The sequence below is a fragment of the Dicentrarchus labrax genome, unplaced genomic scaffold (genome assembly GCF_905237075.1).
Source record: "Dicentrarchus labrax unplaced genomic scaffold, dlabrax2021, whole genome shotgun sequence".
Lineage (NCBI taxonomy): Eukaryota > Metazoa > Chordata > Actinopteri > Moronidae > Dicentrarchus > Dicentrarchus labrax.
This window is the reverse complement of record NW_026136718.1, coordinates 1,207,029-1,232,500: the sequence shown is the minus strand read 5'-3', so window position 1 is coordinate 1,232,500 and position 25,472 is coordinate 1,207,029. Positions and strand designations below refer to the sequence as shown.

General features: G+C 38.6%; 2 protein-coding genes and 1 pseudogene across 5 annotated transcripts; all 3 read right to left on the bottom strand.

Annotated features, from left to right (window-relative positions):
- Positions 1–2,836: 2,836 nt before the first annotated feature.
- LOC127349751 (nuclear factor 7, ovary-like) lies at positions 2,837–24,854 on the bottom strand. Of its 3 annotated transcripts, none has more exons than XM_051375632.1 (3): positions 24,788–24,854; positions 23,146–24,562; positions 2,837–3,657 (listed from the first exon to the last, which is right to left on the bottom strand). In XM_051375632.1, exon 2 carries the CDS (start codon positions 24,545–24,547, stop codon positions 23,156–23,158), a length of 1,392 nt encoding a protein of 463 aa, XP_051231592.1. In that variant the 5' UTR covers positions 24,548–24,562; positions 24,788–24,854; the 3' UTR covers positions 2,837–3,657; positions 23,146–23,155. The 3 variants fall into 3 exon arrangements, with proteins under 3 accessions (XP_051231592.1, XP_051231591.1, XP_051231590.1); XM_051375631.1 differs by lacking the exon at positions 2,837–3,657 and adding an exon at positions 13,693–15,165; XM_051375630.1 differs by lacking the exon at positions 2,837–3,657 and having other exon boundaries at positions 21,908–24,562.
- Positions 3,664–5,785, bottom strand: LOC127349753 (E3 ubiquitin-protein ligase TRIM35-like; annotated as a pseudogene).
- LOC127349748 (nuclear factor 7, brain-like) lies at positions 13,693–20,652 on the bottom strand. Of its 2 annotated transcripts, XM_051375628.1 has the most exons (3): positions 20,594–20,652; positions 19,528–20,351; positions 13,693–15,760 (listed from the first exon to the last, which is right to left on the bottom strand). In XM_051375628.1, exons 2-3 carry the CDS (start codon positions 20,332–20,334, stop codon positions 15,176–15,178), a joined length of 1,392 nt encoding a protein of 463 aa, XP_051231588.1. In that variant the 5' UTR covers positions 20,335–20,351; positions 20,594–20,652; the 3' UTR covers positions 13,693–15,175. The 2 variants fall into 2 exon arrangements, with proteins under 2 accessions (XP_051231588.1, XP_051231587.1); XM_051375627.1 differs by lacking the exons at positions 19,528–20,351; positions 20,594–20,652 and adding an exon at positions 16,814–16,913 and having other exon boundaries at positions 13,693–16,584.
- Positions 24,855–25,472: the final 618 nt, after the last annotated feature.

Below are 25,472 nucleotides of genomic sequence, written 5' to 3'. Positions count from 1 at the left end.
ATCCACGCGTTCGGTGAATGGAACTGAATCTCCCCATATAGGCCCCGCCCACTTCCGCCTAGAATTTTTTTCCGTTAGAGCGCGAAATGTCCTTAAACTACTTTTTTCGTGTTTCTCCTACACGCTATGTCCAATTCGCACGGAATTTTTCACCTAGCACCTGAGGACCGCCCTGGCAAAAAAAGTAATTTGAACATTTTTGAAATTTAAAAAAATAAGCACGCTATAAAATTAACACTTCCTGAAGATTTTTCGTCAAAAAAGAAAGTGGACCATTTCTCCACATTGGTATGTCCGATTGACACCAAGCTTGGGTCCATACTTCCTCATGTCTTCTTTAGGCAACGTGCACAATTTCAGGCCATCACCACTAGGTGGCGCTCTTTAAAAAAAAGAAGTTTATATCTCTGCAACGGCACATGTGATTTAAATGAAACTTGGTAGGATGCTTGCCGATGGCTCCCTGAGGCTCACCTAAAAAGGAAAAATCACGCCACTGGGTGGCGCTCTGGTGGCAGGGTAAATCACTGTGTGGAGACTGTAATAGTTATGAATATGAAATTCACAGGGCACGTGTAGACTGGTGCCTGTAGGTCACAGACCCATAATCGTGTTTGTAGCACCCCCTACAGGATAAAAAAAAAAGCAGCCCCAGCGCCACGTTTCACCGATATGCACGAAACTCAGTAGGCACGTGTAACGTGCCGAGACGTACAAAAAGCCTCTTGGACACATACCCCGAACCCCACGGGAAGTCGGCCATTTTGATTTTGATTTTCACTTTTCACGTTGTATTTGAACGAACTCCTAGGGAATTTACCGGATCTGCTTCAAAATTTGTGAGTACAGTCAAAAAATTTTGCTGATTAAAAGTTGTGCTATTTGTGCATGTACGTTGAAGGGTGTGTCCGTGGCGTGCCGTCAAAGTTGGCCATGTTGAATTCTGCAGCCTTTTTCAGCCATTTTTTGCGTTGTATTTGAACGAACTCCTCCTAGGGAGTTCATCGGATCTACTTCAAAACTGGTCAGTACAGATAGAAAATGTTGCTAATTAAAAGTTGTGCTATTTGTGCATGTACGTTAAAGGGCGTGTCTGTGGCGTGGCATCAAAGTCAGCCCTTTTGACTTTTTTTGTCATTTTCTGTGATTTTTCGTGTTGTATTTGAACTCCTCCTCCTAGGGAATTCATCTGATCTGCTTCAAAATTGGTCATTACAGTCAAAGTATGTTGCTGATCAAAAGTTGTGCTATTTGTGCACGTACATTAAAGGGCATGTCCGTGGCGTGCTGTCAAATTTGGCCAGGTTGTATCGTATGTCAAGCATTGATGTCCTTTCCGCCATTTCACAGTGATTTCCAATGTTTTTTTGCGTAGTAGTTCAACAAACTCCTACTAGTTGCGTGGAGTGCGAGGTCCCGCCCAACGCTGTTTGCAGCTTTAATTATATTTATATTTTATTGTTATAAAGCCTCCTGGTTGCTTGTTTTTGTGAGATGGACTACAGGATTAATATAAGTCAACAGGTTAATTATTTTTTCTTGTTACAGTAACATGTAACAGTGATACTTTATGGACCAGCTCAATCGCTGTAGTAGACATGAATTCATTATATTTATTCTGTGTTTTGGACAATGTGATGGTTTGACTTTTTTTTTTTCAGTGCCTGTTCTAAATATTTTGTCAGTTTGTACATCCAAATGAATTCCCGCAGCATTTTCCCAAGCGGTGACTCTTTGTTGTTTTTACATTGTCTATTGAAGGTTGTCCATTTTCAGATCACCAATGTGATAACTCTAAAGATATTCTCTGACCAAGTAATGTTTTCCCTTACCACTGTGGCCTCTAAGAGAATTAGATCTGGATCTATAAGTTTTCCTGTACCAGCTAAAGCTAAAATCATACATTTTAAAACAATAAAAAATTTAATTTGTATGACTTGGATTCAACTTTGATTGTAATGAATGTGTATTTTGTAAAACAGAAATAGAAACATAGGAACATTTGATGTTATCTTAAAAGAAAACCACCCCTCGCTTTACTTGGGTTCATTGAGATGGATTAAAGCTAAGAAAGCTCAGACTATTTAAATATCTGTCCGTTTTGTTATTTGGTTGGACCGCAGACAGAAGATGACATTTTATTTGGTTATTTATTTTTCTTATTTTGTTGGTCTTACATTTGTAAATTGTTATCTGAATACTACTTGCTCAGTTTTAATTGTACTTTTTCGTAGATGCTACAGTGCTTAAATTCATGTTTTGCAATAAAAATAAAACCCAGATCAAAGTAAAACTTGATTGAACTAAACAAGCTGGTCATGTTTGTTTCCGTTAAATCAAGCTCTCAATAAAGGAATGAATGCGTCTAGTTTCAAATGCTCTCTAAACTCAGAAAAAAGATTATTTAGAAAAACAGAAAAAAATAAATTCAGAAAATCAGAAAAAATTACTTTGAAAAACAAACCAAAAAATACATTTTCAAGTGGATGCAATACGTTTAACAAAATATAATTAATAAACCTTTCATTATGTTTTGGAGTTTGTTAAGTATGTATGTAGTGGAGGACAGTAGTAAGTACAATTTTTCCCTCTGAGGTGGAGCAGAGTAGGAGTAGAATGACTAAATATCTAAAAATATCTAAATACTAACATTAAAACAACATTAAATCCCCAAAAACTGAAACTTACCCTGTAACTTGTGACTTTGCCAGATAATTGTTTTGATTTGAGAGACCCCCTAGTAGCAGATATTACACAATGTACGTTTATTAAGGGATAATGCCCGACGAGGGGTCCATTATCAGGAATTAATGAACAAAGAAAAATGACAACAAAGTTAAGACAATATTTTATTATGTTGATGAAAAAAAGGAGTAATTGTACATTCAGCATTAATGTTAGTTAATGTTCTGAAACCAGCAACATTACATACAGTCTGAACCCAAACTGAGACATCCACCTTAAATAGGACTTCTCCTCTGACTGAATGACTAACAGCAGAATTCAACTGATGGAAACTGAATGAAAACACTGTTACAGACTGAATCATCTCCACTTCATTACAGCAAATAGAACATTGTTCATATATTTTAGATCATTTAAACATATATTTTACATATTGTGAACATTTCATATGTGGAATAAAACCATTTGGAAACTTTGCTGCTCAAACATGCAGTTAGTGATATTTTTATGATTTGGACCCATCAGCTTCCAAAAAGTGGTTGCTGGTCTTCACGGCTCCACCCACACACAAATCAAACTAATAAAAAATGAATAAGTTAAAATGACACAGTGTCAATAAAAAGAGAACCAAACATAAAGATCAGAAACTGAGTGAAATCATTTTATATCTGAAAAAGGTCGACAACAGAAACAAAAAGCAGGTTTTAAAACTAAATGACAACAAAAAAGCTCTTTAGTTTTTCATTGTTTTAATAAAAAAATATAAAAATAAGAATGCTTCTCTTTTGTTTTTTGTTACAAATTATTAATCTTATTTCTTAAATAACTGAGGAAACTTGGATTATATTTAAGAATATTTGTCTGTTTTTGCAGTGTTGGAATAATGAGACAGCAGGAGGAGCAGGTTCAGTTTAACAGCTTCAATTCAGAGACTTTTCACTTTAAGAAATAAACATCATGAATATAATCATCCTCTTTATCTACCCATCTAACTTCTCTGTTCCACTTTCACACTGACCTTCACTGGTAATATGTTCAGTGGGAGTTTATCCCCAGTGAAAATGTACGGAAACATCTTCTCAGTGAAAGTGTGTGTGAAGGTGTGTATGTGTGTGTTAGTATCAGGATCAGAGAACGACAGCTTTCCTCTGTTCCAGTCCAGATGCACTCTGATCCTCTGGACCTTCTTCTGAACTCTGAGAACAGTGGATGGAGCTGGTGGGGACACTGCTGAGTATTTACCTTCATCAAACCATATTACCCAGAAACCAGACTGTACTGTCTCCAACCTCAACATCCCAGCTGTGAGTCCCTGAGTTAAAGCCCTCAGAACCCAGAATAGACCAGAACAAATCAAACCTCTCTGGATTATCAGGTAGCTCCTGTTTCTTTCCTCCTCGTCTCACATTTGTCAGATCTTCAGACAGGATAACTTCTGGACGAGCAGTGTTTGGGTCCAGAATCACAGGAGTGTAAGAGACCATGTCCTTCATCTTGTTCCAGATGTTGAAGGTCAGGTTGCCCAGGTGTTTGGCCTTGTCTATCAGAGCTCCTGAGGGCAGCTGTGGATCCTCCAGCAGGGGGCGCTGCTGGACTCTTTCCACTGCAGCCTTGTAGTTGTTCAGGAATGAAACGTCTTCACCTCTTAGCTCCTCCTCTGTGGCTCTGACTGTGTCTGAAAGGGCTGCTATCTCTCTGCTCAGAGCCTCCATCTTCTCCTTCATCATCCGACTCTTCTGCTTCTCTTCTGCCCTCAGTGCAGCCAGCCTGGCCTCCTCTTCCTCTTCTAGAAACTGGTGAAGCTTCTTAAACTGCTCCTTAATCTGCCTCTCTGTGTGTCGGGCCTGGACCTTCATGTGTTCTGCTGTTTGATCAAACTTCACTTTAACTCCTTCAGAAACCTTTAACTTCTCCTTTAAGGGCTCCAGAGATTCCTGAAGTTTATTCTTGTGATGCCATGCAGCTTCATCGATGGGTCTGAATCTGTGGTTGGTGTGTTTTTCTGAATCTCTGCAGACGAGACACACTGGCTGCTGATGGTCCAGACAGAAGAGTTTGAGTTTCTCAGAGTGCAGACTGCAGAGAGCCTCTGAAGATCTCTGATCTCTCTCCTGTAAGAAACTCTCACACAGGTTCTTTAAAGCCAGATTTATAGGTGGTTCCTTCCTTGAAGATCTTCTCTTACAAACTGGACAGTCGCGTGTTATTTTCTCTGTCCACCAGCTCTTCAGACAGTCTTTACAGAAGCTGTGGCTGCATGACAGAACAACAGGATCTCTAAAGACGTCACAACAGACCGGACAGCAGAAATCCTCCTCTGATCTGGAAGCCATTTTGTAACCTGGAAACAGCAGATTGTAGAGGGAAAAAAATTATCATTTAGTGAATAACCTTTGTATTAAGTGTGATTCTCTGTGTTATACTGTTTTGTAGAAAGCATGACTAGCTCCATTTCCGCTGAACCCTACTCGAACTCCTGATACTATAAATGAACTGACTTTCTTAATACAATGACCACATTTATGTGCTAAATAATGTAAGGTTGAAATATAGCCTAGCCTGCACATCAAACCTTTTTCAATTTTGGTCTGAGACAAGAGCGTGCCTTCATTTGCAAATGCCTTTTGTTAATCATTGATGTCTATCCTTTCATTAAATGTAACTACTGACTCTTTGTTCTTATGCATATAAAAACCCTGGTGACGATGCACACAGCATCGATTTTTCGGCAGTCGCTGACTGTCACTTTGTTGGTTTCGATCCTTTTGCGCAAAAGCTTAATAAATATACAAAGACTAATTTCTCTTTGTCGGTTTCCCTTACACTGATAACAAGTTAAAACATGATCTCAGGTGTGTTTCCCCGCCACGTGTGAAAAGTTGCATCAATTATTTTCACTTTGAGTCTCAGTGTTTTTTTCAGTCAGCAGCAGGTTGAAGTACTGAGAGTACTTCAGTACTCCGTCCTGTAACTGTCCTCCCTCAGTTGAAGTCACAGCTTTGTAATGAAGGTAAATCTTACCGTCTCTCTCTCCGTCTGTGTGTCTCTCCTCAGTGAGGAATGAACATGAACAACATGTTTCCTTGTTGGTATCCGGTAATGTCATTTAGGGGTGGAGTTTTGCCAGCTTCTGGAACCAACTTGTAAAGGTGCATACCGCCACCTACTATATCGGAGTGTGTACCATCAGGGTTTTACATACTTCAGCTTACATTCTATTAAATAAAAATAAATAAATTATATACAAGTAAATAAAATAAACAACTAACAAAACAAACTAAATATATAAATAAATAAATAATCCCAAAAATAATAAGATATATTTTACAATCTAATCCTGTATCTTTAAGGAAATTAAAGAGAGCCTTACTACATTCCCTTATTTTTCCGCTCATCTCAAGAATCCCTTCTACACTCCACGCCCAACCTAACTTATAAATCCTATCATGCAAAATACACCGCTCTGCAATATATTTGGAACACCTCATAATGACATGCTCAACATCACAAACATCACATTTATCTGAAATACATTTTGATATTAAGTAAAGAGTCGATTTAAATCCAGTATGTCCGAGTCTTAATCTTGACCAAACCACTTCTTTTCTTCTACACTTCCCTTTCTAAACCTTCACTGGGACTGATTTCTGAATGCTGTAATAGTGCCACCCTTTGCTAGATGTGTCCCACTTCATCTGACAAAAATCTGTCACTGTATTCCTCATTAATGATGTGACTTCGCCTTTTCCAAATTGAACCGTCATTTGTTCATCATCATTTCATTTCAATGATCTCTTGGCAATCTCTTCTGCTTTCTCATTGCCCTCCACACCAACATGAGCAGGAACCCAACAAAACGGTACATCAATTCCACCTCTTTGATCATGAACATGATCCTATCAATTTCCATCAATAAATCAGCTCTTATTGTTTCCTTTGATTTCAAACTATTAAAAGCTGCAGTCTGAGCAAATGACAACTCTCTTCGGCCTTACATCTTCTAACAATTGTAGACCTAAAATGATTGCAGTTATTCCTGCTGTAAATACAGATAATCTATCATTAAGTCTTTTGCTTATTACTATATCAAACTCAGGTATGTATACCCCGATTCCTACCTGTCCACTTACTGGATCTTTGGATCAATCAATAAATATTGTCAAGTAATTGTAATAATTACTATTTACATCATCTTGCACCAGATATCTAATATCCATCTTATTTTCAACCCATTCTCTTTTCTGCTACACAAGTTTTAAGTTCACTTTTAGTACTTTGAATGTCTATCGAGGAACATTACCCCACACAGTATTTGGTCCATTTAACCCATAGTGTTCTACAACTGTATTAATGTTCCAACCAAATCCATTACATTTTCTTTGTTTTGAATATTCCCAACAATCGCACAGCACCTCTGCTGCAAGTTGTTCCTCTACAGATCCCTTTAACTTAACCCAATAATGGTAGTTCCTCAGCTTCCAGCAGTAATGCATTAGTAGAAGTTGGTTTGATTGCACCAATACTGAGTCTTAGAGCTCTGAACTGTATTCTGTCTAGTTTTTTCAAAACACTCTTGGCTGCAGCTCCATATACCATACACTCATGATCAATACATGATCGTATTAATATCCCCATTCATAACCAGGAGCTGTTAAGTTTTGTACATTTTGTTTCAACTTTTTTAACATGATTTCTCCATAAACATTTCTCATCAAACCATAATCCTAAATATTTGAACTCTTACCATACCCTTTCCATACTCTGACCATATAATTTAAGATCCACATTATATTTTTTCTCCTGGTGACAAACATCAAGTAACATGACTTTGAAACTGACCTCTTAAATCCCCAGTCATATGACCATTTTTCCACCTTAAATATAGCAATTCTATTATTCACATGTCTAATATTTTTCCTTCTTTTCCATATTGTCCTATCATCTGCATAAAGTGATGACCCAATATCTCTACCAATATTAATACAAATATAATTCATCATGACATTAAACAGTATAGGACTGATAGGACTACCTTAAGGAATACCATTAACAATATCAAAATCATCTGAAACAGTAACTCCAACTTTAACACAAAATGTCAGATTAGCCAGGAAGTCTAAAACCCAGTTGTATAATCTTCCTCCAATACCCATTTTATGCATTTTAACCAATAGTCCTTCTCTCCACATTGAATCATAAGCTTTCTCAATATTAAAATACACAACAACATTAGCTCTTTCATACTAAATGCCTCATTATTAACCTTCACTAACGCATCTAACGAGATCTTCCTTCACGAAATCCACTTCGACACACGTTTATTAGTCCTCTTTCCTGTCTGTCTTCAGCTGTCACTATAATAAAGACAATAAAAGCCCCCCCAAAAAAATATTAAAAAAATAAAAACTTGTTAGCTGAAATAATTTGAATACTTAATAAATTCCCAAAAAGAAAACAAGTAAATCAAGTGAAATCTGATATTTAGCTAAAACTAGACAAACAACGAACAGTAACAACAATATTTCAACCTAGCTTGACTAACTCAGTATTGCTAGTGCAGTTTCTAAGTTATTCATTAAAAACTGCTCAATACACCACAGAAAACAGCATTCACAAAACATACATAGCTGAATGAATAAATACTTACAGATACTGCTTCAACCAGGGTATTTAGTGGATAAAACATGTAAATTAGCGATGTCTGCGCTTATGGAGTCGGTAAACAAAAATGTCTTCAGCCTCGTCAGTGTGGCTGCTGTGGAACAATGTCGGCGCTCTCTTTGTGAGTTTTGGGAAGGTGGTGAAATAGTTGGTTTCCAGTGCTGTAATATAACTCTTACGCATCCTGATATAAACGTAAGCCTTATTTTACTCACCACAATGAAAGTAACTCCCAGGAAAATGGGACTCTAGAGGGTCGACAAAGCATAACGGGAGGTCGTGAGGCATTCTTGATTTCAACGAGTGTATGGCAATTTAAAAATATACACAGTAGGTTGATATCTCTTCATTTCTGTGCAGAAAACTAAATGAAATTGTTATTTTTAAAGTTTAGACTTTTATTTGAGATGTAAACTTTGAAGAACCTGAACACAAGCTATATTCACAGAGCCTTCGTTCTCTGATAAAACAGCCTCGTCAAGAGTCAGGGAGGAGAAAGCCTATTAAGTATGTATCAGTGTTAAAAACAAAGAAAACACATAATGCAGACAGATAATTGTATTAAAGGTTACTAAAAATATCAGTAAAACTCACCTTTGATCAATATTCACAGGAAATAATCTACTGAAAATCCAAATCCTGCAGTTATTGTGTTCACTGTTGGTCAGTTGTTCTCTGCTGTTATTGTTAGACGTTAAATATAATGTGAAATATCCATAAAATATAATTAATGATAGCAAAAAGGGTCCCGTAAGGTTGGGAATCACTGCCCAAAAAACAAATCATAAACTTGTAAGTTTAAGATTTTTGTACCTGCTGTTTGTCTGTTTTGATATCAGGGACTGACATTACTACTGAAGTCTTGCAGGCGTCTGCCCTCTGCTGGTCGTTTTACAGTACATTCAGGACATATTCTGGACTCCTGTCAGCCCACAATGGTACACACAGTAGACTTTTCAATCACAACCCAGAGATAATAATAATAATAATAATACATTTTATTTATAAGCGCTTTTCTAAATACTCAAAGACACTTTACATAAAAAAAAAATAAAAAATAGAATAAACATAAAAGCAGCCAAACAACATCAAATAGTAAAACATTAAAAACACATCAGACTTAGCTAAACATTAAAAGCAATTTTAAAAAGGTGAGTTTTTGTCAGTGATTTGAATGTTGGAAGGTCGGTACAGTCACGGATGGGTTTGGGGAGAGAGTTCCAGAGGGAGGGGGCAGCTACAGAGAACGCTCTGTCGCCCCAGGTTCGGTGCTTGGTCCGGGGTGGAGGAGTCAGGAGGTTTGCTTCAGATGAGCGGAGGCTGCGGGATGGATTGTGGCGATGGAGCAGGTCAGTGAGGTAGGAAGGAGCCTGGTTATGGAGGGCTTTGTGTGTAAGGAGGAGGATTTTGAACTGAATGCGCTGTGGAACTGGGAGCCAGTGGAGGGTCTGGAGGACGGGAGTGATGTGATCACGGGTGCGGGTGTGGGTGAGCAGACGTGCAGCGGAGTTTTGGATGTATTGTAGCTTATTTAGAGTTTTGGATGGTGTGCCATAGAGGATGCTGTTGCAGTAGTCGATTCTGGAGGTGATGAAGGCGTGGATGAGGGTTTCAGCAGCAGAGGAGGAGAGTGATGGGCGAAGACGGGCAATGTTCTTGAGATGAAAGAAGGCAGTTCTCGTGATTAGGTTTATGTGATGTTCAAAGGAGAGGTTATTGTCAAAGATGACTCCGAGGTTGCGACTGTGGGGGGATGGAGACAGGGTGGAGTTGTCAATGGTGAGGTGGAAACTGTCTGTGGTTTTGGTGAGGGATTTGGGGCCGATAATGATAAGGTCTGATTTGTCACAGTTGAGTTTGAGAAAGTTGGAATGCATCCAGGATTTGATGTCGGTGAGGCAGTTGGAGAGAGTCGAGTGAGTGGCCGGGGTGATGGATTTGGTGGAGATATAAAGCTGGACGTCATCGGCATAACAGTGGAAGTGGAGACCATGGTGGCGAATGATGTTGCCAATGGGGAGCAGGTAGAGTATGTAGAGGAGAGGACCAAGCACCGAACCCTGGGGGACGCCTTGGGACAGGGGAGCAGTGGAGGAGGTGCAGTTGTTGACATGGATGAATTGTTGTCGGTCTGTGAGGTAAGATTTTAGCCAGGAAAGTGCAGTGCCAGTGATGCTGAGAGAGGACTCAAGACGGGAGAGGAGAATGGTATGGTTGATGGTGTCAAAGGCTGCAGTGAGGTCCAGGAGGATAAGGATGGTGAGGTGGCCGGAGTCAGCGGAGAGGAGGATGTCGTTGGTGACTTTCAGGAGGGCTGTTTCGGTGCTGTGTTGGGAGCGAAAACCGGATTGAAATGGTTCGAACAGTTCATTTGAGCAGAGGTGGGTTTTGAGTTGTGTGGCGACAATACGTTCCAGTATTTTGGACAGAAAAGGAAGATTGGAGATGGGCCGAAAGTTAGACATGATGTCAGGGTTGAGTCCAGGAGATCTCACCTGAGCTTCAGCTTCAAGCTTCTCAGCTCATCGTTCACTCCGGCCGGAAAGTCCACAACTGCAAGAATTGAACAGATACAAGAACAGCAGGTAAAGGCTAAGTCATAAGTTATATAAAAAGTGTTTTAACATTATAAAAAGCAGAATCAGTGTGAAATGTGGGGACAACAACTCAAAAACACTGTATACATCTGACAATATATGCTTTTATACATGTTAAATTCAGTCGCTGGGGACAGATCTAATAAACTCTATGCTAACCTTCTGAATAACCTTCCACATGCAGGAATAATAATAATGATAATAATAATAATAATAATAATAATAATAATAATAATAATAATAATAATAATCTAAATGATTTAGAACTTTAGCTTTTGTCAGTTTATTGAAAAATGTATATTTATATTAATATTTTATTGTGATAAAGCCTCCTGATTGCTTGTTTTTGTGAATTGTGTCTACAGGATAAATTTAACTCAACAAGTTAATTATTTTTCCACACAATATTTTCCTGTTACAGTAATTTGTGTTGATACTTTATGGACCAGCTCAATCACTGTAGTAGACATGAATTAATTATATTGATTCTGTGTTTTGGACAAAGTGATTTTCAGTGCCTGTTCTAAATATTGTAAGTATCCAAGTATTGTTGTTTTTACATTGTCTATTGAAGATTGTCCATTTTCAGATCGCCAATGTGATAACTCTTAAGATATTCTCTCACCAAGTAATGTTTTCCCTTCCCACTGTGGCCTCTAAGAGAATTAGATCTGGATCTATCAGTTTCCCTGAACCACCTAAAGTGAAAAACATACATTTTAAAACAATAAAAAAGTGAATTTGTACGACTTGGATTCAACTTTGATTGTAATGAATGTGTATTTTGTAAAATAGAAATAGAAACACAGGAACATTTGATGTTATCTTAAAAGAAAAACACCCCTTGCCTTACTTTACTTCACTGGGATGGATTAAATCTCAGAAAGCTCAGACTCTATTTAATATCTGTCCGTTTTATTGTTTGGTTGGACCAAAGACAGATTACATTTTATTTGGTTATTTATTTTTCTTATTTTGTTGTTGTCTCACATTTGTAAATTGTTATCTGAATACTACTTGCTCAGTTTTAATTGTACTTTTCTTAGATGTTACAATGCTTAAATTCATGTTTTGCAATAATAATAATAATAATAATAATAATAATAAAGACTGTTGGCTGTTGCAGAGTTGATAAGATCCCCAAGTGACTGAATTAATATCATGTTCACTTTCTCACCTTTATAACAAACCACATTTAATGAGAATCGGTGGAGAATTCAGTGAGATTAAGGTGAGTTTTGTAACGCTGTTGACCTCACCAATATGGCGGCCGCGCAGACACACGTCGGTATCCCTCACGCTAATTAGGTAGCCAGCTCACCTAGCTATGTGGCAAACAGCTGAAACATACAGTAAATGTAACAGTTAGTTAATATGTACAGTTAATATCCGATAATTGTCTCTGAGCGGCGGGTAAAAATATTTCTGAAGGGTTGTGTAACGGAGGCTAACGTTAGCTAGCTAGCGTCCCTTACCTGTCTGAGTGCTGATGAAGGATTGGGTTGTCTCCTGGTTCTTCTGGTTCTTCTGGTTCTTCTGGTTCTCCTGGTTCTTCTGGTTCTTCTGGTTCTTATGGTTCTTCTGGTTCTTCTGGTTCTCCTGGTTCTTCTGGTTCTTCTGGTTCTTATGGTTCTTCTGGTTCTTATGGTTCTTCTGGTTCTCCTGGTTCTTATGGTTCTTATGGTTCTTCTGGTTCTCCTGGTTCTTATGGTTCTTATGGTTCTTCTGGTTCTTATGGAACATGGTTTAAAGATGAGCTCTGTGGTTTTAAAGGTTTCCACATGTTTTATTACAGAAGATTTAGCTGATATCTCCTCTCCGGTCTCCCGCGCTCATCTTCCTCACCGGGAGCGCGAGGGGAAGTGGGCGGGGCCGTCGGCTAATAATTAATATTGAATATTTAATATTAATTAAACTACAAACATATCCTCTGACTTTACATGTCTAATGTAAAATATGTGAACATCTATTAATAATCATTCAATTACTTCTTATTGAAAAAATATTTCCCTTTTTCACATAAAAAGAAAAATCTATATTTGTTTTGGCACATTTACTGTTTATTTTATGGATTTAACTGTTAAATTAGTGACAATTAAAACTAAAAGTATCTGTTGTGTAATTGTACATGAACTTGTTTGCTAATTGACAGATATCTTGGGTAATTATGGAATTAAGGACCATTGGTAAACTGTCCAAATACAATTTTTATCAGTGAAAACAGCAATAATTACTGTAATTTAACAGATAACTTGTATTACTATAACTTTTAAAATTCTGATTAAAATAAGAAAAGTTAAATAATAACAGCACTCTGCTGTATGCCTGATTATTTGTGTTAAAGCAGTGTTTACCTGTATTTGTAGTAACATTAATAAGCCAAAAAAATAAGCCTGTATTTTACTTATAGAAAATTACCGTATTTATTTGTTTAAAACAATATAATTCATAAACCTTTCAAATGTTTTGGAGTTTGTTACGTATGTATGTAGTGGAGTACAGTAGTAAGTACAATGTTTCACTCTGAGGTGGAGCAGAGTAGAAGTAGAATGACTAAATATCTTTAAAACAACATTAAATCCCCTTAAAATGAAATTTATCCTGTAACTTGTGACTTTGTCAGATTATTGTTTTGATGTGAGAGACCCCCTAGTGGCAGAAATTACATATTGTACGTTTAAGTAAAGGAAAATGCCCAACGAGGGGTCCACTATCAGGAATTAATGGACAAAGAAATATGACAACAAAGTAAAGACAATATTTTATTATGTTGATGAAAAACAGGAAACCATGTTCTGAAATCAGCAACATTACTGAACCCAAACTTGAGACGTCCACCTTAAACAGAAGGACTTCTCCTCTGACTGAAGCTGTCGGATAAATGTAGAGCAGCAGAAACAGAAAGTGGCATGAAAAGAACAAACTCAAACCTGAACTTAAATCTATAATCTGTAACATTTCTGCATTAAACTGTGTATAAACTCTAGAGCTTTGTTCTATATGCTCAATGTAATGATGGTAATAGTGGTGAAGACAACAACTCCCATCATCACACGTACTTCACAACCTTCCTCTGTTGTTATTGTTTTGATGTGAGAGACCCCCTAGTGGCAGGAATTACACATTGTACATTTAATTAAAGGATAATGTCCGACGAGGGGTCCACTATCAGGAATTAATGGACGAAGAACAAACAAAGTAAAGACATTATTTTATCATGTTGATGAAAAACAGGAGTTATTGTACATTCAGCATTAATGTTAGTTGGTGTTCTGAAATCAGCAACATTACATACAGTCTGAACCCGAACTGAGACGTCCACCTTAAACATGAGACGTCCACCTTAAATAGAAGAACTTCTCCTCTGACTGAATGACTAACAGCAGAATTCAACTGATGGAAACTGAATGAAAACACTGTTACAGACTGAATCATCTCCACTTCATTACAGCAAATAGAACATTGTTCATATATTTTGGATCATTTAAACATATATTTTACATATTGTGAACATTTGATATGTGGAATTAAACCATTTTGAAACTTGGCTGCTCAAACATGCAGTTAGTGATGATTATTTTTATGATTTGGTCAAAATAATAAAAAAAATGACAATTTAAAATGACACAGTGTCAATAAAAAGAGAACCAAACATAAAGATCAGAAACTGAGTGAAATCATTAAAAAATAAACATATTGTTCACTGAAAATAAGTAATCTCAAGAAAATAAAAGTCTTGTTTCTATGAAATGTGTCTTATTTTTTGTCTATGAAGAAAAATAATCTTTCAAGCATGTTCTTTATTAGAATCTGGTTTTAAGAAAATATATCTAACTGTCTGTTAATAAGTTATTACAGCTAATATTGAGGTTGATTTAACCAGTAACAACAACGGTTGCATAATATCCCAGCAGAGGAACCAGATTATGGTCCTTATTTTAAGTAAGTAAGAGCACTCACACAACTTCTCACTTTAAGATAAAGTCGTCTGGTCCCAGTGTTGGAAATGAAGCAGCTGTTTAGTTTTTCATTGTTTTAATAAAAAATATAAAAATAAGAATATTTCTGTTTTGTTTTTTTGTTACACATTATTAATCTTATTTGATAATCTTCAATAATTGAGGAAACTTGGATCATATTTAAGAATATTTGTCTGTTTTTGCAGCAGCTTCAATTCAGAGACTTTTCTCTTTAAGAAATATACATCATGAATAAAATCAACCTCTTTATCTCTAACTGCTCTGTTCCATTGTCACACTGACCTTCACTGGTAATATGTTCACTTTATCCACAGTGTTAATGTATGGAAACATCTTCTCAGTGAAAGTGTGTGTGAAGGTGTGTATGTGTGTGTTAGTATCAGGATCAGAGAACGACAGCTTTCCTCTGTTCCAGTCCAGATTCACTCTGATCCTCCGGACCTTCTTCTGAAATAGGAGACCACTTTCCGGAGCTGATGGTGACAATGCATAGTATTCACCTTCATTGAACCATATTACCCATAATCCAGAGAGTGTGACTCCCTTCCTCTGGACAGTCTCTGCAAAGACACCCAGAAACCAGAATGTACTGTCTCCAACCTCGACATCCCAGCTGTGAGTCCCTGAGTTAAAGCCCTCAGAGCCCAGAACAGAGCAGTGGTAATTAAACCTCTCTGGATTATCAGGAAGCTGCTGTTTCTCTCCTGCTAGTTTCACACTGGTCAGATCTTTAGACAGGATGATGTCTGGATCAGCAGTGTTTGGATCCAGAATCACAGGAGTGTAGGAGACCATGTCCTTCATCTTGTTCCAGATGTTGAAGGTCAGGTTGCCCAGGTGTTTGGCCTTGTCTATCAGAGCTCCTGAGGGCAGCTGTGGATCCTCCAGCAGGGGGCGCTGCTGGACTCTTTCCACTGCAGCCTTGTAGTTGTTCAGGAATGAGACGTCTTCAGCTCTCAGCTCCTCCTCTGTGGCTCTGACTGTGTCTGAAAGAGCTGCTATCTCTCTGCTCAGAGCCTCCATCTTCTCCTTCATCATCTGACTCTTCTGCTCCTCTTCCTCCCTCAGTGCAGCCAGCCTGGCCTCCTCTTCCTCTTCTAGAAACTGGTGAAGCTTCTTAAACTGCTCCTTAATCTGCCTCTCTGTGCGTCGGGTCTGGACCTTCATGTGTTCTGCTGTTTGATCAAACTTCACTTTAACTTCTTCACAAACCTTTAACTTCTCCTTTAAGGGCTCCAGAGTTTCCTGAAGTTCCTTCTTTTGTTGTCGTGCAGCTTCATCGATGGGTCTGAATCTGTGGTTGGTGTGTTTTTCTGAATCTCTGCAGACAACACACACTGGCTGCTGATGGTCCAGACAGAAGAGTTTGAGTTTCTCAGAGTGCAGACTGCAGAGAGCCTCTGAAGATCTCTGATCTCTTTCCTGTAAGAAACTCTCACACAGGTTCTTTAAAGCCCGGTTTATAGGTGGGTGTTCCTTTGAAGATCTTCTCTTACAAACTGGACACTCACGTGTTATTTTCTCCTTCCACCAGCTCTTCTGACAGTCTTTACAGAAGCTGTGGCTGCATGACAGAACAACAGGATCTCTAAAGACGTCACAACAGATCGGACAGCAGAAATCCTCCTCTGGTCTGGAAGCCATTTTGTCTCTGAGTGCAGCTTGAAACAGCAGACAGTATGTTAAACAGGAAGTCAAGTGTGTTTACCCGTCGTGCTGTGAAAAGTTACCTGTGTTACTTTCACTTTGAGTCTCTGAGAGTTTTTTCAGTCTGCAGCAGGTTGAAGTACTTTAAAGTACTCTGAAGTACTTTAGAGTACTTCAGTCCTCCGTCCTGTAACTGTCCTCCCTCAGTTAAAGTCACAGCTTTGTAATGAAGGTAAATCTTACCATCTGTGTGTCCGTCTGTGTGTCTGTCCTCAGTGAGAACTGAACAGGAACAACCTGTTTCCTGATTGGTGTAAGATGATGTCATTAAGGGGCGGAGCTTTGTCAGCTCACTGCTGTGTCTCATTTTAAAGGGAAATATGATCCATCACACTGCTCTGAGATCACGTCACAAATAAAACAACCAGAGCAAATTCACTCTCACTCATATTTCTGTGACGAAAAAAAACAACTACCATGATCCCATGCTGCTTCATTACTTCATCAAAGTTCCTCTTTTGTCATTGTTCTGATGAGAGAGACCCCCTGTTGGTAGAAATTACACATTGTAGGTAGCCTACAGTACTTGAGTAAATGTACTCGGTTACATTCCACCACAGTTTGAAAGGAATATAAAAACTTGTCACGAATCATTGTTTCACTCAATAACATTGTGAAATACTAATAAATGTTGGATCTGTCACTCACCGATCCAAAATGGTTTCCTCCCTGCAAACTACAACAGCCAGCTCATGTCTCTTCTGGAGCACACACTGGTGTAAATGTAGAGCAGCAGAAACAGAAAGTGGCATGAAAAGAACAAACTCAAACCTGAACTTAAATCTGTAACAATTCTGCATTAAACTGTGTATAAACTTTAGAGCTTTGTTCTATACGCTCAATGTAATGATGGTAATAGTGGTGAAGACAACAACTCCCATCATCCCACCCTACTTCACAACCTTCCTCTGTTGTTATTGTTTTGATGTGAGAGACCCCCTAGTGGCAGGAATTACACATTGTACATTTAATTAAAGGATAATGTCCGACGAGGGGTCCACTATCAGGAATTAATGGACGAAGAACAAACAAAGTAAAGACAATATTTTATTATGTTGATGAAAAACAGGAGTTATTGTACATTCAGCATTAATGTTAGTTAATGTTCTGAAATCAGCAACATTACACACAGTCTGAACCCAAACTGAGACGTCCACCAACTAACAGCAGAATTCAACTGATGGAAACTGAATGAAAACACTGTTACAGACTGAATCATCTCCACTTCATTACAGCAAATAGAACATTGTTCATATATTTTGGATCATTTAAACATATATTTTACATATTGTGAACATTTGATATGTGGAATTAAACCATTTTGAAACTTGGCTGCTCAAACATGCAGTTAGTGATGATTATTTTTATGATTTGGATCCATCAGCTTCCACAGAGTGGTTGCTGGTCTTTACGGCTCCACACACACAAGTCAAGATAATAAAAAAATGACAATTTAAAATGACACAGTGTCAATAAAAAGAGAACCAAACATAAAGATCAGAAACTGAGTTAAATCATTTTATATCTGAAAAAGGTCGACAACAGAAACAAAAATAAACATTGTACACTGAAAATTATTATTGTGAAGAAAGTAAAAAAGTTTCTGGGAAATTAGATTTATTTTTTGTCTATAAAGAAAAATTATATTTTAAAATATAAAAATATATGTGTCTTAATAAGATATTCCAGCTAATATTGAGCTCGATTTAACCAGTAACAACAACGGTTGCATAATATCCCAGCAGAGGAACCAGATTATTGTCCTTATTTTCAGAGTAAGAGCACTTGCACAACTTTAAGAGAAAGTCGTCTGGTCCCAGTGTTGGAAATCAGAATCAGAATCAGAATCAGAATGAGATTTATTGCCAGGTAGATTTTTACACATACGAGGAAATTTGTCTTGGTGCAATGGTGTTTAAAATATACAATCACACAAAAAATAAAAAGATAAATATATAAATCACACAAAAATCACACAAGAATAAAGTACTTTTTAAAAAAAAAATATAGATAAATAAAGATAAGAAAGATAAGAAAAGATAGGAAAACTGTACAGAAGACGGGAGTGCATTAATGTAATGCATATATACAGGGTGGGTATAAGAGTCAGTGACAGTGGGGGGTCCGGGCCTTGTTGATGAGGCCAGCTGCAGACGGGAAGAAACTGTATTTGTGGAGAGAGGTTTTGGTCCTGATGGACTGTAGCATCCTGCCAAAGAGTTTGTGGCCGGGGTGGGAGGGGTCAGCCACAATCTTGCCTCTTGCCTGCTGAGGAGCAGTTTCAGTTTAACAGCTTCAATTCAGATACTTTTGTCTTTAAGAAATAAACATCATGACTTCGCTGGTAATATCTTCAGTGGGACTTTATCCCCAGTGAAAATGTACGGAAACATCCTCTCAGTGAAAGTGTGTGTGAAGGTGTGTATGTGTGTGTTAGTTTCAGGATCAGAGAACGACAGCTTTCCTCTGTTCCAGTCCAGATTCACTCTGATCCTCGGGACCTTCTTCTGAACTCTGAGAACAGTGAGTGGAGCTGATGGTGACTCTACTGAGTATTCACCTTTATAGAACTGTATTACCCATAGTCCAGAGAGTGTGACTCCCTTCCTCTGGACAGACTCTGCTAACACACCCAGTTCCCAGTCTGTATTGTCTCCAACCTCGACATTCCAGCTGTGAGTCCCTGAGTTAAAGCCCTCGGAGCCCAGAACAGAGCAGTATTCATCAAACCTCTCTGGATTGTCAGGAAGCTGCTGTTTCCCGCCTCCTCGTCTCACACTGGTCAGATCTTCAGACAGGATGAGGTTTGGACCAGCAGTGTTTGGATCAAGATTTACAAGACTGTAGGAGACCATGTCCTTCATCTTGTTCCAGATGTTGAAGGTCAGGTTGCCCAGGTGTTTGGCCTCGTCTATCAGAGCTCCTGAGGGCAGCTGTGGATCCTCCAGCAGGGGGCGCTGCTGGACTCTTTCCACTGCAGCCTTGTAGTTGTTCAGGAATGAGACATCTTCAGCTCTCAGCTCCTCCTCTGTGGCTCTGACTGTGTCTGAAAGAGCTGCTATCTCTCTGCACAGAGCCTCCATCTTCTCCTTCATCATCTGACTCTTCTGCTCCTCTTCCTCCCTCAGTGCAGCCAGCCTGGCCTCCTCTTTGTCTTGTAGAAACTGGTGAAGCTTCTTAAACCTCTCCTTAATCAGCCTCTCTGTGCGTCGGGCCTGGATCTTTATGTGTTCTGCTGTTTGATCAAACTTCACTTTAACTCCTTCAGAAACCTTTAACTTCTCCTTTAAGGGCTCCAGAGATTCCTGAAGTTCCTTCTTGTGTTGTCGTGCAGCTTCATCGATGGGTCTAAATCTGTGGTTGGTGTGTTTTTCTGAATCTCTGCAGATGTGACACACTGGCTGCTGATGGTCCAGACAGAAGAGTTTGAGTTTCTCAGAGTGCAGACTGCAGAGAGCCTCTGAAGATCTCTGATATCTCTCCTGTAAGAAACTCTCACACAGGTTTTTTAAAGCCAAGTTTATAGGTGGTTCCTGCCTCGAGGATCTTCTCTTACAAACTGGACACTCACGTGTAATTTTCTCTGTCCACCAGCTCTTCAGACAGTCTCTACAGAAGCTGTGGCTGCATGACAGAACAACAGGATCTCTAAAGACATCACAACAGACCGGACAGCAGAAATCCTTCTCTGATCTGGAAGCCATTTTGTCTCAGAGTGCAGCTGGAAACAGCAGATTAAAAGTTAAAACATTATGTCAGGCTGTGAGAAGTTGCCTCAGTTACTTTCACTTTGTGTCTGTGGGTTTTTCTCAGTCAGCAGCAAGTTGAAGTACTTTGGTGTACTTCAGAGTACTTCAGTATATTTCATTATACTTCACTGTACTTCAGTATACTTCAGTCCTCCCTCCTGTACGTGTCCTCCCTCAGTTAAAGTCACAGGTTTGTAATAAAGGTAAATCTTACCGTCTGTGTGTCCGTCTGTGTGTCTCTCCTCAGTGAGAACTGAACAGGAACAACCTGTGGTGTCAGATGATGTCATTCAGGGGCGGAGCTTTGTCAGCTTACTGCTGTTTCTCATTTTAAAGGGAAATATGATCCATCACACTGCTCTGAGATCACATCACAAAGAAAACAACCAGAGCAAATTCACTTTCACTCGTATTTCTGTGATTGTTTTTTGTTTGTTTTAAATCATTTAAAAAAAAAAAATAATGAGCAGCAGTGCATCAGAAATGTTAGTATGAGTCAAACACATGTCTGACACTGTGCTCACACATACAAACACAAATAAAAGAAACTCTGAACAATAAGTATTATAAAGTCAGTCACTGTTGCCAGATTCATCTTTTTGACCAGTTATAGATGATAGTGTGAAGACACTGGGAGGACGACACATGCACACATTTCACCACAGGTGGGTTTCTATAACGAAAAGACTGCGTACAGTTGAGCGCAGCACAGTTTATATTTTCATGCGTCAGTAGATTCTATGTGAGTACGCAAAGTTTTAGGATGAAGTTTCATTAATGAGGAGACTGAGCTTCAGCTTCAAGCTCAGCTCATTGTACACAGAAAAGTTCCCATAAAGACACAAGAACATTTAATTAAGTCTCAAGTTATTAAGTTGTGAATTATAAAATGATATGTGAATTAAAACAACATTAAGTCTCGTGGCTGAATTTAATTATCAAAACTGAAATTGTGACATTGGCAGTTCCTCTGGATGAACTTTCACATTCAAGAACCAGAGACATAAATTACTTTATTCAGACGGCAGCCATTTATCATTTCACAAGACAAAACTGTGTGTAGGTGAGAATAGATTTACATCAGTCTCATGCAAAGAGCTGAATATGAAGCCAGTGGTGGAGGAAGTACTCAGATCCTGTAAACCCTTGATATGTTTATGAGCAAAAATCTTGATTTGAAAAATAACTAAAGCTGTCGGAATAAATGTAGAGCAGCAGAAACAGAAAGTGGCATGAAAAGAACAAACTCAAACCTGAACTTAAATCTATAATCTGTAACATTTCTGCATTAAACTGTGTATAAACTCTAGAGCTTTGTTCTATATGCTCAATGTAATGATGGTAATAGTGGTGAAGACAACAACTCCCATCATCCCACGTACTTCACCAAACTTCCTCTGTTGTTATTGTTTTGAAGTGAGAGACCCCCTAGTGGCAGAAATAACATATTGTACGTTTAATTAAAGGAAAATTCCCGACGAGGGGTCCATTATCAGGAATTAATGTACAAAGAAATATGACAACAAAGTAAAGACATTATTTTATTATGTTGATGAAATGAACAGGAGTAATTGTGCATTCAGCATTAATGTTAGTTAATGTTCTGAAATCAGCAACATTACATACAGTCTGAACCCAAACTGAGACGTCCACCTTAAACATGAGACATCCACCTTAAATAGAAGAACTTTTCCTCTGACTGAATGACTAACAGCAGAATTCAACTGATGGAAACTGAATGAAAACACTGTTACAGACTGAATCATCTCCACTTCATTACAGCAAATAGAACATTGTTCATATATTTTGGATCATATATTTTTACATATTGTGAACATTTCATATGTGGAATTAAACCATTTGGAAACTTGGCTGCTCAAACATGGAGTTAGTGATGATTATTTTTATGATTTGCCTCCATCAGCTTCCACAAAGTGGTTGCTGGTCTTCACGTTTCCACACACACACACACACACACACACACACACACACACACACACACACACACACACACACACACACACACACACACACACACACAAGTCAAAATAATAAAAAAAATGACAATTTAAATGACACAGTGTGATAAAAGAGAACCAAACATAAAGATCAGAAACTGAGTGAAATCATTTTATATCTGAAAAAGGTCGACAACAGAAACAAAAAGCAGGTTTTCAAGCTAAATGACAACAAAAATAAAATAAAAACAATAAATAAACATATTGTGCACTTAATATAATTAATCTGAAGAAAATAAAAGTCTTGTTTCTAAGAAAGTTGTTTTATTAATTGTCTATGAATAAAACTGATCTTTTCAAGGATGTTCTGCATTAGAATCTAGTTTTAAGAAAATATATCTAACTGTGTCTTAATAAGTTATTAACCAGTAACAACAATGGTTGCATAATATTCCGGTAGAGGAACCAGATTATTGTCCTTATTTTCAGAGTAAGAGCACTCACACAACTTCTCACTTTAAGAGAAAGTCCTCTGGTCCCAGTGTTGGAAATGAAGCAGCTGTTTAGTTTTCCATTGTTTTAATAAAAAATTATAAAAATAAGAATGATTAGTTTGTTTTTTTGTTACACATTATTAATCTCATTTGAATAATCTTCAATAATTGAGGAAACTTGGATCATATTTAAGAATATTTGTCTGTTTTTGCAGTGTTGGAATAATGAGACAGCAGGAGGAGCAGGTTCAGTTTAACAGCTTCAATTCAGAGACTTTTCTCTTTAAGAAATATACATCATGAATATAATCAACCTCTTTATCTCTAACTGCTCTGTTCCACTGTCACACTGACCTTCACTGGTAATATCTTCACTTTATCCACAGTGTTAATGTATGGAAACATCTTCTCAGTGAAAGTGTGTGTGAAGGTGTGTATGTGTGTGTTAGTATCAGGATCAGAGAACGACAGCTTTCCTCTGTTCCAGTCCAGATTCACTCTGATCCTCTGGAGCTTCTTCTGAAATAGGAGACCACTTTCCGGAGCTGATGGTGACAATGCATAGTATTCACCTTCATTGAACCATATTACCCATAATCCAGACTGTATCTCTCCCTTCCTCTGGACAGACTCTGCAAAGACACCCAGAAACCAGAATGTACTGTTTCCAACCTCGACATCCCAGCTGTGAGTCCCTGAGTTAAAGCCCTCAGAGCCCAGAACAGAGCATTGGTAATTAAACCTCTCTGGATTATCAGGAAGCTGCTGTTTCTCTCTTATTAGTTTCACACTGGTCAGATCTTTAGACAGGATGATGTTTGGATCAGCAGTGTTTGGATCCAGAATCACAGGAGTGTAGGAGACCATGTCCTTCATCTTGTTCCAGATGTTGAAGGTCAGGTTGCCCAGGTGTTTGGCCTTGTCTATCAGAGCTCCTGAGGGCAGCTGTGGATCCTCCAGCAGGGGGCGCTGCTGGACTCTTTCCACTGCAGCCTTGTAGTTGTTCAGGAATGAGACGTCTTCAGCTCTCAGCTCCTCCTCTGTGGCTCTGACTGTGTCTGAAAGAGCTGCTATCTCTCTGCTCAGAGCCTCCATCTTCTCCTTCATCATCTGACTCTTCTGCCCCTCTTCCTCCCTCAGTGCAGCCAGCCTGGCCTCCTCTTCCTCTTCTAGAAACTGGTGAAGCCTCTTAAACTGCTCCTTAATCTGCCTCTCTGTGTGTCGGGCCTGGACCTTCATGTGTTCTGCTGTTTGATCAAACTTCACTTTAACTTCTTCACAAACCTTTAACTTCTCCTTTAAGGGCTCCAGAGTTTCCTGAAGTTCCTTCTTGTGTTGTCGTGCAGCTTCATCGATGGGTCTGAATCTGTGGTTGGTGTGTTTTTCTGAATCTCTGCAGACGAGACACACTGACTGCTGATGGTCCAGACAGAAGAGTTTGAGTTTCTCAGAGTGCAGACTGCAGAGAGCCTCTGAAGATCTCTGATCTCTTTCCTGTAAGAAACTCTCACACAGGTTCTTTAAAGCCCGGTTTATAGGTGGGTGTTCCTTTGAAGATCTTCTCTTACAAACTGGACACTCATGTGTTTTCTTCTCCGCCCACCAGCTCTTCTGACAGTCTTTACAGAAGCTGTGGCTGCATGACAGAACAACAGGATCTCTAAAGACCTCACAACAGATCGGACAGCAGAAATCCTCCTCTGGTCTGGAAGCCATTTTGTCTGAGTGCAGCTGGAAACAGCAGACAACAAGTTAAACATTAACTCAGGTGTGTTTCCCCGCCCTGCTGTGAAATGTTACCTCTGTTACTTTCACTTTGAGTCTGAGTTTTTTCAGTCTGCAGCAGGTTGAAGTACTTTGAAGTACTCTGAAGTACTTTAGAGTACTTCAGTCCTCCGTCCTGTAACTGTCCTCCCTCAGTTAAAGTCACAGCTTTGTAACGAAGGTAAATCTTACCGTCTGTCCGTCTGTGTGTCTCTCCTCAGTGAGAACTGAACAGGTACAACCTGTTTCCTCGGTGGTGTCAGCTGATGTCATTAAGGGGTAGAGCTAGAGCTGTCAGCTGACTGCTGTGTCTCATGTTAAAGGGAAATATGATCCATCACACTGCTCTGAGATCACGTCACAAATAAAACAACCAGAGCAAATTCACTTTCACTCATATTTCTGTGAGGAAGAAAAAGTTATTCAATAAAGTCCAAGTTATATTTGACTAATATATTTGGGACATTGTAGTAAGATTATTGTAGTCATTTACTGGTTTATTAGGGACCGTGACGGAGGCGAGGAGGAAGATATTCCACTCGTGGCTGACCCGATGGTAGCAACAATGTCTCTGATTATAATTATGTAAAGCATTTTGAATTTAAAGCTTATTTATTTGAATATAAACTGTTTATAAATGTCTTTCAATTCATTTGGAATATGGCAGAATGTTGATTGCTATCTTTAAAACCCTTTTTCTCAAAAACAAGGTTTGGTGACAGTCGACCTTTGGAAGAGCGTGTCTCATACAATTTTGGAGTAGAAAAATAATTTTGGTATCGCCATGAAGCTGAGACTTTCCTCTTTACAGCCATGAAGAAAACTCAAAATGTGTTTCTGGGTCAAAATGACTCAAAATGATGGAGCCGGTCACAAA

What these genes read in the sequence shown, in the direction of transcription:
- LOC127349748 (XM_051375627.1), bottom strand. Translation starts at nt 16,898, where the DNA reads ATGACATCATCTTACACCAATCAGGAAACAGGTTGTTCCTGTTCAGTT. An exon ending in CACAGACGGACACACAGATG is followed by an intron (nt 16,585 to 16,813) that starts GTAAGATTTACC and finishes TGCTGTTTCAAG; the next exon opens with CTGCACTCAGAGACAAAATG.
- LOC127349751 (XM_051375632.1), bottom strand. Translation starts at nt 24,547, where the DNA reads ATGGCTTCCAGACCAGAGGAGGATTTCTGCTGTCCGATCTGTTGTGAG.